The following is a 19,050-nucleotide window of genomic DNA, read 5'->3' as shown; positions in this document are numbered from 1 at the left end:
ATGGTTTTACTTTATTAAACAGTTGGTAGTTAAAATAAAATCCTTAGAAGCCAAGGTATATACTCAAGTAGGTCTTTCTTCTGAATCCAATGGATGCTGCTGGTTTCTTACTTCTGTAGCTGTATTTCAGTTTAGCCTAAGACAAGCCATTTCAGATTTTAAAGTTAGGTAGCCACATTGAAACACAGAACCTGGACTAATGAGTTCTGCTGGGGGCCTAGCAATGAATTCTTTCTCTTTGAAGAAATTGCAGCTGGCATTCAGCTGAACAGACATTTGAGTTCTTCCAGTTTCTGGGTGATTTCTCTAACCATGAATCTATTATATAAAAAGTGATGGCTGCTACCTTTCCTTTGCTGTCATCTTCATTTCTTCTCCAAATGCATTATTGAATTCAGCACTGCCCAGTCCATTGGACTCTGTCTGGAGTGAGTCTTTTGAGAACCTTTGACTCATTCAGAGAGCCTCTGACTATAATGAAGTCTTTGCACTCCAACACAGGCATCCAGATGTTAGGATTGGCTGCCTGTGAGATAAAAATCTGAACAACACTGTAGTTAGGCATACAAAATCCATTTACTATGTGATTGAGCTAGCCTGAACATTTGTAAGCCTGCTGTTTGTCCCTGGAGAACTCTGGTCCTCTGGATTGCTATTCTTTTACTCCTGTGGTACCTAAGATTAAAAAAAGAATTAAATACTCCCCTTTCCCCCACCAAACAAAACAAAGCAAACCATTGTTGGTTGGATATAATTGGTTCAGGTGAGCTTAGGTGGTAGGCTATACTAACATGGATAGACAGAAACATGTTTATAGTTTCCCTTTGTTGTTTAACCCCTTAGTGCTTTGTACAAAGTACAAATGCTTTGTTGGCAATGCTTTGGGATCTGTAAGAGCAGGGATTCAATTCTACCTCGATTTAACCAGAATATATTTGAGTAGCTTTTTCATTCTGAGAGTTTATTCTGTGCATTGTGCTAGAAATGGGGCAGGGAGAGAGAGGGAGGCATGCATCAGAAGGCAAGTCTTCAAATTTTTTCAACCAGCCACATTGATGTCAGTTTGTATAAGCACTTTGAATGTATCTGCTCAATTCATTATTAGAAATTGTGTGTTTATAATGAATGTGCCAATGTAATTTTAAAGAAAATATGTAAGTCAAGTGCAGATAAGAAGCATCTGTTTTGAAAGAGAAGTCATACTTCTATTGTTTTTCTGGAGGAGCTATTGGTAATTATTTTGTTGAATCTGGGTTGAAATGTTCCTTTTTAACACAGAGTTAAAATGAAGGAGAAATGAAAAATCCCTGCAGTAATCAAGATTTAATAATGTGACAGGCTATACTCTTATTTCTTATTAGACACAAAAACTTCTGTTAGAAGGAACATAAGAGATTCAAAAGTGAATTAAGGTAGCCTGTGTATTCTGTATGGAAAACGGAGGTGTAGGCTTAGTGCTTCAGCATTTTCTAGTGAAGGATGGCCTTGTCATCTGCCTGCTAGCAATGCAAGATTTCCAGTCTCTGATTGTGAGGGAAAGATATCTGACTGCCTCCTCAAGAGAAGAAGCAAGTTTACTATTTGCATAAGGGTTCAGGATGAAGATCAGTATTTGCTCCTCAGTTCCAGCAGAGCACAGCTTCATTTAGGTCAAATCTGCTTGGAGAATCTCATCTGTGACATCCCTGAGCCTGTAAGGAGCAGAGCTGGAGTGTATAGCTAGTGCAGTTGGCATGTAGGAGTTCCTGAGCACTGTTACAGGTTTGAAATTTGGATGTAGGAGTTTTTAGGGACTGAGCATGCCCAGGGTAGATGAAGGTCAGTGGAGCTGACAGACAGAAGGTTCAGAGATGCTGTTAACAACTCTCTGAAAGCTCTAAGGATATGGATGTGGGAATTTTCAGAGCTTTCTAAATAAACCATAACTGAGTGCATTTTCAGGAAGATTGCTGAAATATCTCCATGGATGTGTCATCCACCTGAGCTCCTGCACTAAAGCACAAAAGTAACATGGCTCTGTGGACAAATATTTCCTTGCTCATTCTTGCAGAGAAAACGTGGGAAATTCGTGCCTAAATGATAAATATTTTACAAACTCAAGCAATGAAAAGCAGAGGCCTGAAGCAGAATTATATAAAGAGTACTACTAATCAAGAAAATTATAGGAAGTATGGTTTTACTGACAGGTCCACTTACATTACCATTTTGAAATCTTTCCACTTCAGTGTGTAATCTGCATTTACATTGGCACAAGAGTTTTTAATAAAATAATCTTATGACACTTTAAGCTAATGGAATTGTACATGTGCACAAGTTCTCAAAAAGAAATACTGAGTGAAGTGGGGGGAATTATCTTGTCCCTCCTCTATTCTTAAATTTCATGCATACTGAAATATTAGAGAAGAGAGGAGAAAAGAAAAAAATCTTTTTAAAAATTGAGAGTGTATATTGAGCTGATGAATGTTCTTCTCTAGAAACACATTTAAATTCCATGTATTCTGACATATCAGCATTAAGTGAATATATAAATTTTATAGAAGAGTTGTGTTAAGTCTTTGGGATATTAATATATTCTGAAAATTAGGTATTTGATATATTTTAACCTGATGCAGCTAATATAAAAATCATTTGTTTTGTCAATGCTTCCTGGACTAGAATTCCACTTTTTGGTCCTTATCCTAGGTAAGACATTGTTTGCAAATTGTGCTTCTTGGGAGGGTGTTTGCAAAAGAAAATCTGTCAAAGATGTTGCTACGGTATTAAGGTACTGGTAAAAGCAGAGAGGTTGTCATAGTAACTGTTAAAAATAAACAGTGACATTTTTCTGGCTTCCGTTTTTTTCAGTCTGCTGAAGAAAATTGAGCGGGAAACATGGAGGGAAAGTGGCGTTTCATTAATTGCCACCGTGACTCGCCTCATGGAGAGGCTCCTGGACTACCGGTGAGTGATTATCACAGCTTAGAGGTAGGATTGTCTCCTTTGAAATATTAGGAAACAGAGTTATCTTGATCAAACAGTGACTGAACATGGATATATCGGCTGTGAGTGCTCAGGATCTCTGGCAGCAGCTGCTTAGTCAACAGGAAAATGCAACTGGCAGGATGAAAACAACCAAGCATACTCCCCATGGTGTAAAAATCCAGTGGCTGCTTGAGTCTCCTGTCAGGGAACGTAGTAACTTTTGGCAGTAGGTTGGTGACTCAAGTCTGTCTGAAGACACAGAGCTCAGTACTAATCACCTGACAGTTGTTTTACACAATATGTAAAATTCTAATCTCTATGTCAATCATGCTTAGTTGTAGTGTCAGCTGGCACAGCAGGTATGTATACAAAGATATGATCTCTGGGTGAGCACCTCACATCTGACTGTACCACATGATCAGAGGAGAGAGAAATGAGAGGCATGTACTCTTTCAGGAGAGCAAGACTAAAAGCAATTTTCCCAGTCAATTGTGAGCCTGTGTAGAGGCTTCACTCAGCTTAGTCCTCCTTATTGCCACTGGCTGCAGCACTTTCTAGAGCTTAAGTGGTCAGGTTTTCTCCCTGATTCCATAGGGACATATGGTGAGACCTAGTTCTGCACTTGCTGTCATCACTGGTAGTTTGAAAGGAAAGCTATATCATCAAAAAAGAGACTAAACTCTTAATTTTTAGAAGTATAGCACTTCCATTTCTCTTCAGGGATCAGCTGGATTACAACCTCTAGGACTCCCAATATTTCAGAGCAGTGGTGTGGTGTTAGTTATGAGAGTATTTGGGGCAACTGTTTAGCTAGTGTATGCAAGAAGGTTTTAAATTTGTTAAATTTCTTTTAGTGACTATGTGGTGATGTCTGCCTGCTATTCTTTTATTTCAGCATGGTTATACTCACTACTTTTTTTCTCTGTGTGATAAAAAAAAAGGTCACATAGTAATGACAGAGCCAGAAAGAAAACACTGACTTTCTTGACAATTGAGGTATTCAATGCACTACAAAAGGAGGCACGAAATCTCTTAGCTGCTGGGGTCAGCTGTTCACCCAAATCCCATCATTTCAGTCAGCTTGCCAAGTCAAATATGTCTGTTTTCTGAGGTGTGCTTCTCTGTTAGAGGATAAACAGCATTCCTTTTGACTTTCATTACTTTCTACTTTAGGGACTGCATGAAAATGGGAGAAGTGGATGGCAAAAAGATTGGCTGCACTGTTAGCCTTTTGGTTTGTATAATATTTTATCTTTCCCTTTTTTATTTCAGTTGAGCATTTTCTACTATACATTTTCTGCTATACAGATACACATTTGAATAAGACACACTTTGCTTCTTGTTGCAATCTGAGTGGAATTTGACAGAGTAATACTACACTTAGGATCACTGTTTATTTTTTCCAGGCTGAGATCAATAGAGTAGGAAGTTGGTCTTCCTTGGGATTTCATAGCTTGGTTCTGAAAGGTCTCCAAAACTGCTTTATTCAGTTTTAAGTCTCTTCCTACTGAATAAATTTCACCAAAGTACTTTCCAAGTTTAATTAGTCTCTGAGTTTGTAAAAACAAACATGCTTTTCCTCCTCTCCAAAACCCAACAAAACTTACATGATTTCTCTTGTTTCTGTTCTTCCCCAATAACTAATGCAAGTTGTTTCTTATGACATATAATATGGGATAGCTTGTGAATACTGCAGGCTGACTATTCTTTCCCCAGTAGAAGAGACAGAAATGCTGCTCAAGATGTCCTGTTGTCATCCTATCATCGTTACCACAAACCAACAGTGCTAAACCATAGTATGAAAAACATGTCATTTTTGTTTACAAATGTATTTTGATTCTAGGCCAGTTTCCAGTGACAAGTTTGTTGATTTCCATCAACCTTGGAAAGTTTCCATTTTCATGGTGAATCTTTTGAGGAGCTGTATTTTTAGCCAGAGGGGAAAAAAAACCAAAATAAGCTGACTTGTAATTCTGCATTTTTGACGTCAGTGAAACAATTTGGTATCACTTCTAAGTAGCAGTTAGACATAAGAGAACAAAGGATTTCTTCAGTAGGAAAATAGGGTTCTAAATAGGGATGATATTTACTATGAAGCCATAAAGCAGCTGGCTTGCTGTCAAAATATCTGGCATGATCTGAATTCTGTAAAGCACCTGGATTATTTTCATCCCTAAGGAGTTTTTGATCTATTATTAGCAAATCATCCAAGACTTGTACAAAAAGAAAATTAAAGTATTTCAAAATTCCAAAACACCATATTACTTGTTAATGGGATTTTCAATGACTCATATGGGCTATAGGATTTCATATCCCAAGGATTTTCAAATAATTTTTTAATATTTTTGCACAACAGAGAGACAATGAATGCTAAATTTTCTTGAATCAATTTTAAAAATATTTTTTATAAAGTTTTTATGTTTTCATAGAGTTTCTTCCACCTTTTTTTCTTGATAATAACTCAGTGGCAAAAGAATACAAATACTGTACATTAGGAGAAAAACTGCTTAGAATTCAAAATAGCGATTTAAATAACAGAATACAAAGTGTCAATTGATAATGAGAACCAGTGCTTAAACTCTTCTAGCCTATAAAGATTTTATTAACCAAGGCAGATTATCCTGAACATGGAGTATGTCTAGCAGGAGGACTTCAGCTGCATGTCCATTATGAACGTAGTAGTACTTGTGAGTAGTGCTATAGGCTTGTGCTCCTCTTCCTGTAACTTTTTCATACTTTACTTTAGTGCTTGCAAATAGATAAACAATGTTTTGGACTAAGAATTATGGTATTACAGTCCATGTTTTATCCATGTAACAACAAATAGCAGTTATATGTTCAGAAATCAAATCTATGAATGTATTTCTAGAATATTATGTTTGAAGCTTTTTTTTGGTAACCATTGTCATAAATTTATTAATTACAACATTTTATTATAAAATTCAATTTTATTTCAGAATTTTTACAAGACTGAACTGAACAAGGAAGAGATGTATATTCGCTATATTCATAAGCTCTATGACCTACATCTGAAAGCACAAAACTTCACAGGTAACTGAATACAAACCAGAAAAAGGTATTTAGAGCTGGTCTGTGGTTTGCAGTCTTTTGCAACCCTGTAAGCTGTATCCTCAGTGCAGAGCATACCAACCCAGGCAACAGCTGAGTTTCCTTGCCTAACTGATGTCTCAATATTTTCAGCCCCATGGCACTATTATTTGCTGAGCCACAGTGGATATAAATTACTTCTATTAATATCCACTAGCAATAAATGTGTGGTACAGTCTTTTTTTCACTGAAAAGGAGTAAAGTTTGGAGGAAATTTTTTATGAGCTCATTTAGTGGTATCTGAGCCTATACATTTTTTTATAATGCTCCTGGCTATCTGTTTGGTGAGGTGTTTCTATACAGCTGCGTTTCAAAACCTAATTTTTGGATTAAAAAAAGAAATAAAAGAATGGAAGACTCATATCACTTATTCATGATGAGGTAGACACCCTAAAATCTGTGACAAGTATTGCTATTTCACGATGTCTTTCTAAATCTTCACATACCACATTTGCTGTACTATTGTCCAAGTTTAGTTTTCTGTAATTTTGTGCCAAGGCTGGTAGTTAGCTTTTACATGAGGAAATGAGAAGATATTGTGCATGGCTGTTTTTTATACAGCTTACCATGCACTTCATTTAGGGAACTACATGTCATGGGTAAGTGCTGGAGAAGGTAAAATCAGTACCCTTTTAAATCACAATACCTTCATCTTTTCCCCAGTGTTTGCAATTGCATATGTTTAAAAATTCTAGATTTTTTTTCTTCTTACAAGCAGATTAGTTGGCTGGGGGTCACCATTGAACAGCTTACAGGTACCTGGTGTCACAGCAACATTCCTTATGCTTTTCTACTATCTGTAAGAAAGTTTGTTCTCTTGGAATTTCCACACTCCTTTTGTAGTTTATGGATTTAAATGTCAACTAGACAGCAAGATGTTAAGGAGAGATTTTAATTTCCTCATGTGACCTGGCAATAGTGAGTCACAAGAGAATTTTGATTATCAAGAAGTCTCTTTGCCACAGCTGGCTTTTGTTTCAAACTCTTGTTTTGTATAGAAGATCTTAGTAACTCCTTGAGCAATGTTGAGTTCTCTTTATGCACTGGGTACTATTATGTGTCCAGTTTACCTCCGACTGTTATATGAACCTAATTTTTTTCATTGTTTTCCCATCCATACTGATTTTAAACAGTATTTTGCTCAAAGTTTATTTCCAGGACTTTGTTGTATTTCCTGTGTGTTTATTATCAATCTGTGTGATTTTTGCATTCTTTACTGTATTAGATTTCACTGGGGTTTTTGTTGTTTGTTTTTTTTTTTTTTTTAATATTGTTATTAGTATTAATTTTTTTGTTTTAAGAGCCTTAAGTAAGACTTGTCTCTCACCCATAGTTAGAAAAAAGACTTGTGTAGTCCATTGCCTTGCCTTATCAGAGACAATACAGACTTTGGTAAATCAGGTGGTCTAGAGAATTTGGGATTAGGAAAATAAGTTTGATAGCTCAGCAGCATTCCTACATGTTGCAGCATTGGTTTCTTAATTGTGTAGTTTCATCCTAGGGATGAAATGGTTTTTGTCTCCTTTCTATAGTATGATTTACTGGACTGTTTCTAAAAATGCTCTGTTGAAAAAAAAGTCCTTTTTATACAAAACATTACTTCATATCTTTCTTTACAGAAAACTCAGTTACAGCTATAAATATACCTCCCTTGAGGCTGAATCACATCAGTGCACTGATTCCTTGTGTACCCTCAGTCACCTGAGAACTGTAATGAGATTGTCTTTTAACCTATCCACGTTAGAAATATCTAGTGTTTTGAATATTTCCTGTATAAAATGAATTTCCCACATCATGAGTCAACTCTATGAATCTCTCTTTAGTGCTTTGGTGCAAGTCAGTAGTTACAGACCTCTCCCTGAGGTACCAGTATTTTATTTGTTGTGTTTCCCACTGTCAGACATATAATGCTGGGTGGAAGAACCTTTCAAGTTTATAATCCAGTATGGTAATTCTTATCTTAGAAACTCTGTATAAATTTATAATTTAAGAAAATGACATTAAGGCAGACAAAATTTGTTATGGCAACAAAACTTTGTTAAAGTAAAGGACTCAGATGCCAAGTTTAGAAAGGAAAGGTCAAGGTGAGCTATCCTGAATATCTGCTGATGTTCTACTATCTTTTGCTTCCTTATGATTTTGAATGATTTATTATCAGCTTCATGGATTATTTCAAATGTTACATAGATGACCTTTATGTCTTGAGTACAAAAATGTAGATTGGAACTACTACAAAGGTGGTTACCAGCCAAGCAGCCTGAGAGCTGCTGAGTGTGATGCCAGAATTAAGGTTGCCTGTGCTACTCTAGCTGGTCTTCCTTGCATGGGTGGATCACAGCAAAGCAGTTTGCCCCACAATTAGCATTTTACAGCATTGGAATTCAAGGATTTTCTCCCACAAATATCTGCTGCACTGATGGTTTTTCATCCACGGATTCTTAGTTGGGCTTGTAGAGGAACACAACTGCTAGAAAAAACAGTGTAGAGTTTGGCTTAAGTAGCCTGTCCTATGGGAGCTCATATGGCAGAGGCAGAAGTAGGGTATGGTTGTCTGGGGCAAACTTAGCTTAGCACAAAAAGTACTTTAGTCCTTTATTGTTATTTTTTTCCCTTATATACAACCAATAAAATCTGCAATAAAATAAGTCCAGTAGGGAACTTCTTTCTCCAATGCAATGCATCTCCAGAACATGGTCTGTCTCTGCAGTGGCTCACTTGTGCAAAGTGGTCCTGTGAGTGGAAACATAAACTGTGAATACTAACTTGGAAATCAATAATACATATGCTCAGTTAGCCAAATTGAGTTGGACAGTAGTAGTTCTGGTGTTTTGATTTTATAACCAGTAGTAATTCTGTTTGCCATTTGCCAAAGGCTGACTTTCCAATAAAAAGATTAATTCAAAATATTAAATTTTAGTGTAGTAAAATAACATTTTAGTATTTAGGATTTCCTGAAATCAAAGTAAAAATAATAATTTTTATATTACCAGATAATTTCTACAGATTAATGTAAAGATTACTACACAAATCTCTGACTGGAGACCAACAACCTGTGATTTCTGCCAAACCAAAAACTAAATAAAATTTTAAAAATTAAAAAGAGAAAAATATTGCACTTCTAAATTGCTTGTAATGGCCAGCTGGTAAGGCTCAGCTATCAGGGATTTATTTCTCTGTGGAAGGAGTGGATTCTACAAAACACACATCTGCCTCCCTGTTTTCCTCCCAGCCCTGGTCTCTTTTGGACTGTGTCCACAGTCTTGTTGTCTTTCCTCTTTCACTACTGATGTTCCTCATCCTCCAGTCCTTGTTCCTTCTTTCAGACAGCAGAGTCATTGAGAGTTTCTCCTTAGCTGTAGGGAAGACTGGGCTAAGCAGGAAATGATTACTTAATTTCTGTCTCCTTTGTATTTTCAGACTCCAGGAGAAGTGTCCCAGTGACTCCACTTTAAATAGTGTGTGAAAATTTTAAGCTATTTTCATTATAGCTGCAGATAGTAACTCTGTCCAAAACCACCACGACCATCTGCCTAATACTCAAAATAAATCAATTACCCGTTAAAAAGGTGCCTCTCAAGGAAAGCACTCAGCTCTCTGCGTCCTTGTTCTGTTGTATTTGTTGGGGGTTGGTGGGTGCCACGCTGTGTTTGTCTTGCAGAGGCTGCCTACACCCTGCTGCTGTACGATGAGCTGCTGGAGTGGTCTGACCGGCCGCTCAGGGAGTTCCTCTCCTACCCCATGCAGACCGAGTGGCAGCGGAAGGAGTGTCTCCATCTGACCATCATTCAAAACTTCGACAGGGGAAAGGTAAAATAGCCCCATTTTGCTGAGTGGGTCTGGGAAAAGTGGTTTATTAATTTTAGGATATTAGTTCCAGTAGTGCATGCTTTTTTTTGTATTGAGGGGAAGTGTTTGTCCTTGCTTGATTAAGCACTTTCTTAGCGATGTGGTGCATTTCTTCTAATCCTGTGGTTGGATCCTAGAAATCCCTCACTTATATATGAGAATAATTTTCACTTGCATAGCAGTTAGCTTTGGAGCTGTCAAAACACTTTATAAAAGGTGGTATAATTTCTCCCCATTTTAAAGGTGGTGAAAATAAGCCATATAAAGCTAATGAAATTCACTTTGTGACCAAGTGAGGATTGTAAAGGCTGTATTAACACCTTACAATACCATCTCTTAAAAACTAAATATGAATTCATTTGAGGGATTATATTTTATTGTTATTACTACAAATGCCTATTCTGAATTAAACAAGTGTAATTATCCTGTAGTCTAAAAATTTTTTATGCACATAGGGCTCTGATTTGTCTTACTGACAAACAAGCAATGCATTACAGTTTTGTGTAGATTATGTAAAATTCCTGTAAGCCTAATAAATGCAATCAAATGGATATTGGTCATCATGTTTTTCAAACAATTCTGCAATTACATTATGTAATTTAACTTACTTGGTGCAATGAAGTACTGTACAACCTAAAAATATTAAGGAAGATGTATTAAAAGTACAATTTTGAAATGTAAAAATCTTGCTGTGTTGAATCCATCTCATGTAGTGTCAAAAGAGTTGTCCATTGCTCTTGCAATGGCTTACATTTTGTGCAGAGTGCAAAACAAATAAGTAAGTCTCTAAATATGTTTTTAATTCTTCAAAGAATTCATTGGTTTTTCATTACTCAGAAGCTATCAGCATGTTTAGTGGACAGTTTGTTCAAATGTTTTCAGTTACAACAAGACTTAGTATAGATAGAATAGACCACTAATAAATCAAAAATTGTCAAACCGTTGCTTTGAAATACTGAACACCTTTTATTTGCTTGCAGTGTTGGGAAAATGGCATTATCTTATGCAGGAAAATTGCAGAACAGTATGAAAGCTACTATGACTACAGAAACCTCAGCAAGATGAGGGTAATGTGCTTGAATATGTTTCATCAATCATGAATCCTTTTAATTTATAAAAGCTTTTTAATTTAGGTTATAAAATATTACTTAGAAAATTAGATTTACCACAGAATGGTCCTTAGGTTTGGTTTGCAGATCTTAATATTTACCCTGAGGGGTTTTTTCTGCAATAAGGACTATAGAAAATGAGTGTGAGCTTTTTGAAGAAAAATGAGAAAATCCTATCTTCATAGAGTAGTTTGGATTGGAAGCCTAAAAGATGATCTCGTTCCAGCTGCCTCGCTAGGCATCTTCCACTAGACCAGGTTGCTTTATTTTATTACAAAATTAGTGTTCTTCCAATATTTGTACCTGTACAGCATCCTTTTTGTGCACGTGCTTATGCAGAAAAATAATAAAAATTCATTCATCAAAAATTGCATTAGTTTCCTACAGTTTATCCAGGAACTGTGCTCTGTGCAGTCCTTCAGTAGTAGCAGCAGCATGTCTTTGCAGTTGTAATTGCAAGCAATGCTACAAGTAATGCACACCTTTGCATTTTTTAAAATTACTGCTTAAAATATAGTCTGTTTATTATTATATAGTAAAAATGAATCTTTCCTGGTACAGTCTTCTTGTTGTTTCTTTCATTTTAGAGCTCTAAGCACTGTTCTCATTCATTCAGATAGTGTATTTTAAAGATTATTGAGTCTTCTTTTCTTACCTGATTCTGATGGATTCAATTTTGTATTGAAGCTTCCCTTTTAAATTTCCTGTACGTGTAGGATGCTTGCTGCTAGGACTGAGTGAAGTCACTTTAATCCAGAGCTGCTTAACAACATTATGCAAAATTCTCAACACAGAGCCATGTGGCAGGGCTCTTATCTGCTTATTCCATATATGTTTTGCTATGTCAATGGCAGAGTTCTATAATCAAAAGCAAACTGACTATCATCATGTGAATAAACTGATTAGTTTATGCATGTTTAATTAATTGTACTGAATGAGTTTTGTGTTTGAAATGTTATTTTACTGTATCTGTGCCACCAATGTTAATCCAAAAATGGAAGTTTGGGGTTTTCTCATAGCAGTATAATTAAGCAGCTATTGATATCATATGCATATTAAAGAGCTGTCTGTGTTACCTAAAATAGGGCTAAGACTGTGTTTGACTTTTTCCACAGTATTAAAAACTGCCAAAAATATCATCAGAAAAAGGCGACTTTGGCATTAAGTTCCCCTTGAGTCAGTGTTACAAGTGAAATAAAAACCAGATGTATTGACCAAAAATTATGCTAATTGCTATTGTGGCATTTTAAAAGAACTCATATTTCATGCTTAAATCATTGGAATCTGGTATAATTTGGATGCAACTGTCTTGAATATGGAAATGAGATTTGGCTGATTTAACTGACCACATTACTGCCATGTGTTTGGGAGATTAGCAGATTACTGGGTCATATGTTTCAAACTGTCTATTTTACCCCTTTAATATATGGGACATCATATTTTAAAGGATTTCTTTTTTAATTCCTGGAAACTTTGAGATCCTTAAGAGGTATAATTACTTAATCTAATGCATTCAGAAACTTCTGCACGTCCTATTTGTTGCTATCAATTGCACTTCCAGTACACCAGAGGTGAAAGACATTCCTTTTTGTGATAGTTTATGGTAAAAACAGGCTTTCAAAAAAGACTAATTGCATTTCTTCTCAATCTCACACAGATGATGGAAGCATCTCTGTATGATAAAATTATGGATCAACAGCGTTTGGAGCCAGAGTTTTTCAGAGTTGGTTTCTATGGGAAAAAGTTCCCATTCTTCCTGAGGGTAAGTGAAATTAAAATAAAGAGAATGGAGTAATACTGTCATTCATAATCACTTTCACTGTGTTAAAATTTTTTCATACCATATGTGAGTTCTTATCCTGTGAGAAATCCTTTAGCTCATGTTTCATGGTTAAGAAAAGGTCCTGACTAATGCAAAGACAAATTCTAGGCTTCTAGAGTCCTACAGAAACACAATATTCATGTTTATGTTGGAAAACATGCACCTACACTATTCAACAGATCAGTGGTTCATGGTGCTTTGTTCCTTTTATCCTGTTCTGTTTCTGCTAGTGGGTACTTAGAGAAAGGCTGTCAGTTGTATCCATTGGTGGTGGGATAATCAGCAATTTAGCATTTAAGCAATTACATTGCCAAGGGTTTTTTGGGGGTTTTTTGTTTTGTTTTGGTTTTTTTTTTTTTAATGACAGAAAATGCACATGCTGAATGTCATTGATTATTAATGCACTAAAACTGACAAATAATAAAGTTATTACTCTTGATCTATCTTTAGTCTGGAATTCTGAAGTTAATGAAGTGCCCTTGAAAAAGTTCGTGGTGTTTACACTGTTCCTCTCTTCCACAGTCTACAGCAGTTTAGCTATATTGACTGTCACCTTGGGAAGAGGACAGAATCCATCTTATTCATAATCCAAGCTCCTCTTCCTTTGGTAGTTAAAATAAGTGATGAAGGAACCTCTTTTATGTGGTGGAGGCATAAAAAGCCTGATTTGTCTTTGCTGTTGTGGTGGGGGGAAATGACAATTTCTAATTGGTAAATATAACATTGAACTCTCCCCTCTAAAAATAATGCTCAAAAAGAGTCTGATGGGAAGATAGTTATTGATATTACCTGATATTCATCTGAATATAACTTCTGTATAAACCAATTTGAAAATATTAATCAGATTTAATTTAACTGATGGAGTAAAAGTAGTAGAAGGAGTTGCACAACAGTGCAGTACTTTCAAACCTTAGGTCTTTCACTGCTTATGCATCTTCAAGTTAATTTTTCAAGCTAAACATACACAGCATAGATTTGTGCTTGCAGCACCAACAAGGACAGACTTAATACATTTGATTTAAATTTTTTATGGCAAGGCAGTTTGTAAATCTGGCTGTGCTTGCTGTAGAAGGAATAAAGACTAAACTTCATAATAAAGCCTTCACATTTTAATTTGTAGTTGAGCTATAATACAGTTACAGGGTTTTTTTGTAGCAATTCCCATGAAAGTCTTGACTCTCAGAATTCAATGCCAGAAGCATTCTTTTACTTTGTGTTGTAAAAACGGAATAATTTTAATTTTCCAGGCTGATAATTGATCAACATTACAGGGTAAGGCAAGTTGAATGCCTTTATAATTTTCTTATGCAGTGGTTTTCTTCAGAATTGTATAACATCAGGACAGAATTTTTTAGTTCCTCATGGAATCGACTTTGCACCCATTTCACTGTCTTAACTGTTTGTTGGGTTACATTTCTGTTACATATTTTATGCAGTCTGATATAGCATGTTAATTCCATACTTTGATCCACTAAGAACAATTTCTCCCTTAAGATTTTTATTACACTTTGAAGTGCAATTATTACATTTTTCAGACTTTTGAATAAAACATAACTTATAAGATAACATTTCCTTTATCTAAGTAATGTGTTCTTTCTATATTCCTTATTTTCTTCTTGCCTTTTGTTTCTTTTTTTTCCCTTCTTTAAATGATGCAAAAGTTGCCTGGAAAATCTATATTTAAAAGCATGTGTTTGGATCCCCATTATTTTCATGCAAGTTGCTCTTGCTTTTTGTTTTCTTATTCTGCTCAGAATAAGGAATTTGTTTGCCGAGGACACGACTATGAAAGGCTGGAGGCCTTCCAGCAGAGAATGTTGAATGAGTTCCCACATGCCATTGCTATGCAACATGCTAATCAGCCAGATGAGACCATCTTTCAGGCAGAAGCACAGTGTATCCACATAATCACAAAGCCATACCCTGCACTTACATTTCCTATGCTTTTAAAAAATGTAAGTACGCCAATGTCAATCACACGGTGCCTCCACTGAAATAAATGGTAGGTGAGAATTTCCCTGCATTTTGTCCCAGTTCACTCTATTATGTTTGGAAGTTCTTTGTATAATTGTGGTTCTATTTAAAAATTCCTTGACATGTTATTGACATTATTTCTTTAGCTAAAAATGCCTATAGAACTATCACCACTGTTATAATGGTGTAGCAGTTCAAGGTACAGCAATTTAGCTTCTTACAATACAACATTATATTAGCATGGCATGACATATTGTGAAAGAATATATTTGATTAAATCCCTTTATGTACTATTCCATGTAAGAAGCTCTATTTCAAAAATAAAGATAAACTTTTCAACAAAACAGTACAAAGAAATCTCAAACAAAAAATCTCTCTGGTTCCTTTCCCAAACCATTTATAGTATAAAAGCACTTATGAGGCATTCTTTTTAAAGATCCTTCAGGAATTGCTAATCCATTGCTAATTTGAATGAAGTGGGATAGCCTTAACTCTTTACACACAGATTTGCAGATTTATGCAGTGACACCAATTCCAGAAAACCAGGAAGTCTTGCAGAGAGATGGAATTCCTGATAACATCAAGAGCTTTTACAAAGTAAATCACATCTGGCGATTCCGATATGACAGACCTTTTCACAAAGGGACCAAGGACAAGGAAAATGAATTCAAGGTAAAGTATCATGCCCCTTCCTGATCTACTGGACCTATGGATTTGTTTATAACATCAACAAAAGCTGCCTTATTGAAACATCATCTGCATTTGCAGTATTCAGCTGAGTGTGGTACAATGAATTCTCTAGGGGAGATGGTATCTCAGGTGTGACTATTTCACTTCTTGTTTTTAATAAATTTTTATCAAAAATATATGGGAGATGCAGAGGTCTTGCTGTATATGTGACTAGGAGTGAAAAAATTAATTTGGTTTTTTGTATCTGTGATATATAGAAGACAGAACTGGAGAGAGCAGAGTAGTCTCAGAAAAGTTTTTTAGGCAGATGGGAAAACATTATTGAGGAAGTAGTCTGGGGCATGGATAGGATTGCCTAAAGTTATCTCTTTCTAGAGCAAGGGAGAGACAGTTTTGACTGAACTGCAGCATAATGACCTGTTCCTGTGATATCAAGACTAAAAACTACCTTTGGACTTAGAGATTGTCTCAGGGAAAAGCAATAGTTCCTTCCCTAATAGGTAAATCCCTTCTGTTCCTCCTGCTGTGCATTCTGGAACCTCAAATAGGGCTTCTCAAAGGAGACCTGAGCATGCTCTCTGATCTTAGAACTCTTGTTCTTCTTAGATGTAGATGGCTGATCAGAAAAGAAATATTAAAATACCAATTCAGAGTGACATGTGATGATTTAGGAACAACATATAGTAAAGTTTAAGAGTGAAGAATCAGCAGAGATTACTGCTTAGTACTAGGACTCAGAAAATAAGGAGAAAAGCGAGTATCATTGACTTATGGAATAGACATTTCAGTAAGAATTTCAATGTTAGTATTTTTTTAAATGTATGCTGTTACTTTATTGAAGGTGTTCATAAAGGAATTGGTAATGATTAAGGAAGATACAGAGTCAAATAAGGAAATAAATTGCTTTTGTTTATTTTAGAGTCTATGGGTAGAGAGAACCACACTGATCTTGGTGCAGAGTTTACCTGGAATATCTCGTTGGTTTGAAGTAGAAAAACGTGAAGTGGTGAGTATAAGACTCACATGAATACATATTGTGGGTTGGCTTACTTCCTTAAATATATGTTATTTGATGAACTGTTTTAAGATTTGTTACACATATGCAATTACTTTGACCAAGGTCTCAGGGTGGCTGAAACAAAATCATTTACAAAGTATATCACTATATGATTTCTCTTGTCTTGAAAAGTATTATTGAAAATCACCCTTAGGATTCATTTAAACAGCTGAGGAAAAAGAAGTTGAGAACAATAATGGGCACACAAAGACAACATTTAATGTCAGTAAATTATTTCCTTAAAACTCAGCACCATCTAAGATTTAATACTTAGAATATGTATAACTTAATGTATCCTTCAGTGTCCTTGAAAAGTAAACATTCTCCAAGTTCCTGTACTATAATAAATGCCATGAGCTGCTGAACAGAACCTATAGGAATAGGGTCTAATGTACCAGTCTGTTATTGATGCACTGGAATTTCCTCTCTTTGCTTGTTCTATTACTTTAAAAATCTTTAAATAGATTCTGGACATATTTGGAGGAGTGCTCCTCCTACAAAGATCTCTAAATAATTGGTCCATTTCTGAGCCCTGGAGTATAGCATCTATAAGTGTTTTCCTTCTTGTCAAAGCCAATCTTAGAATAATCCCATTAAATAAAAGGATACCATAGTACAATTGATTTTCTCTAAAACTCTTTTGTGTTTTTCTTTTATCATAGCAGGAAAATGTCATTTGTTCACCATCTTGATAGTTTCCTGTAGAAAACCAAAGGTGGAGTTTAATAAAAGAATTAATAAATTTTAATAAAACATTGTATGTGACATGAGAAATTTTGTAGTTGGCTCTTGTTGAGTCCTTACTAGGTTAATATGACCACTAATAGAAGACTTTCAGTTTACTATCATTTTACTATTATAGTCACTGTTTTCAAAAGTAAACTGTAGTAATTTTTCCTGGGAGTATATGAGGTCATGACTCAGATTTGTGCTTCTGTGTTTTGGTAAATTATAGCAGCTGCAAGCATGTACTCTTCCCATTGCTCAGCTTTTGGTTTTTCTGACAGTTCACATTGCCTGTGAAAGAATTTCCAAACTCTGAGAGATGAGAGGCACATCCTGCTTAAGGCTGCCTTTGACTATAACTTAATCGTAATTTCAGTTCAAAGCTTGCATTCAAATTCCTGATCCATAAAGTCTCATTGTTGACTTCACTTCAGATGGGGAAACTAAGTCACTAATACTGCAGCTCTGCTCTGTACCCTTAAACTGGTGAAGCTCCCTCACCCCAAGCCTGTTTTTGGTAGTTACCAAGGACAGTTCAATCCTCAATTCTGAGAGTTCCACCACTGGTTGAAAGTATATGAATGTTTTGCAGCAAAGGCTGGGTCATCTCTCAAGGTGAGATAATGAATCTACAAAAGAGGGACAGTTGTTTGTTTTGATCATTGATTACATGATAAAATCAAATCTCTCCCCCAGCTGAGAAGTACTTTCTCTGTCAAATTACTCTAGGACATAGAATAACACTGTTTTAATGTTAAGAAATCAAAAATTACCTACAATATATTTCAACCTTTCAACTGAAGATTGTTGTTTACAATGTTTCTCACTCATGTTTCAGGTGGAAATGAGTCCCCTTGAGAATGCTATTGAAGTCTTAGAAAATAAGAACCAGCAGTTAAGAACACTGATTAGTCAGTGTCAAACTCGACAGATGCAGAACATTAACCCTCTCACAATGTGTCTAAATGGGGTCATTGATGCAGCAGTTAATGGTGGAGTTGCTAGATACCAAGAGGTAAGCAATTTACTTTCTGTTTATTAAAAATCCAATTTCTCTCCCTGTATAGATGCAGCTCCTCTGTATGAATTAAGAACAGAAAGTACTATATGACTAATAGTTATAATTATACCTGTACTGCAGTTTGGGGTTAGGTAAAGTTAATGATGTGGTTAATTGAAATAACCATTTTGCTGCAGATAGTACCATAAACTTACTCCAGTGATGACTCAATTCACAATTACCCTGAGTTTTTCAGTGATTTGTTTAAAAAATTAACTGGTTAATTGTAAGTAAATTATTATAACACATTGCCTGTTCTAGGATAGGAGATACTTCTGGCCAACTACCAGATTCACGTTTTTGTGCCAGCATTCTAGTTTTTATATGCATATGCAGATTTTATAGCTATGTTTATAGCGATGTTTTATAATATATATACACACACATATATGCTCAACAAGACGTTCATTGTCTTGAAGAATCATAATTTTCTAGATCCTTCTTTTATCTCTTTTCCAATTTTTTAAGAAAAGCTTTTTTGGTGGGAGGGGGGAAAGGGATTTAAAAAATAAATACAATGTAAAAATGTCTAACACTGGATTTATTTCTAACAGTTGTTCTTCATTATTATAATTTCTGAATCACCTTAGAAGAACCGTACATGTTTGGGAAGCTGTATTTATATAAAATTCTGTGAACTTTTGAAACTTCAGTAGAAAGAAAAAGTTGGGGATTTTTTTGCAGCCTAACTTGATTT

At 35.5% G+C, this 19,050-nt stretch overlaps 1 protein-coding gene across 2 annotated transcripts in view; it reads left to right on the top strand.

Moving 5' to 3' along the window:
• Window positions 1-19,050, top strand: part of DOCK4 (dedicator of cytokinesis 4) — a 221,593-nt gene that overhangs the window by 184,492 nt on the left and 18,051 nt on the right. For both annotated transcript variants that reach the window (XM_079303581.1, XM_079303580.1), the window contains exons 33-42: window positions 2,845-2,940; window positions 4,135-4,195; window positions 5,919-6,012; window positions 9,728-9,876; window positions 10,896-10,982; window positions 12,682-12,786; window positions 14,601-14,742; window positions 15,326-15,492; window positions 16,430-16,516; window positions 18,132-18,308. In XM_079303581.1, the coding sequence (XP_079159707.1) occupies window positions 2,845-2,940; window positions 4,135-4,195; window positions 5,919-6,012; window positions 9,728-9,876; window positions 10,896-10,982; window positions 12,682-12,786; window positions 14,601-14,742; window positions 15,326-15,492; window positions 16,430-16,516; window positions 18,132-18,308 (1,165 nt within the window). The remainder of the gene's footprint in view (window positions 1-2,844; window positions 2,941-4,134; window positions 4,196-5,918; window positions 6,013-9,727; window positions 9,877-10,895; window positions 10,983-12,681; window positions 12,787-14,600; window positions 14,743-15,325; window positions 15,493-16,429; window positions 16,517-18,131; window positions 18,309-19,050) is intronic.

This window comes from Erithacus rubecula, assembly GCF_903797595.1.
Source record: "Erithacus rubecula genome assembly, chromosome: 4".
In the NCBI taxonomy this organism is placed as follows: Eukaryota; Metazoa; Chordata; class Aves; order Passeriformes; family Muscicapidae; genus Erithacus; species Erithacus rubecula.
This window is presented reverse-complemented; position numbering and strand designations above follow the sequence as displayed.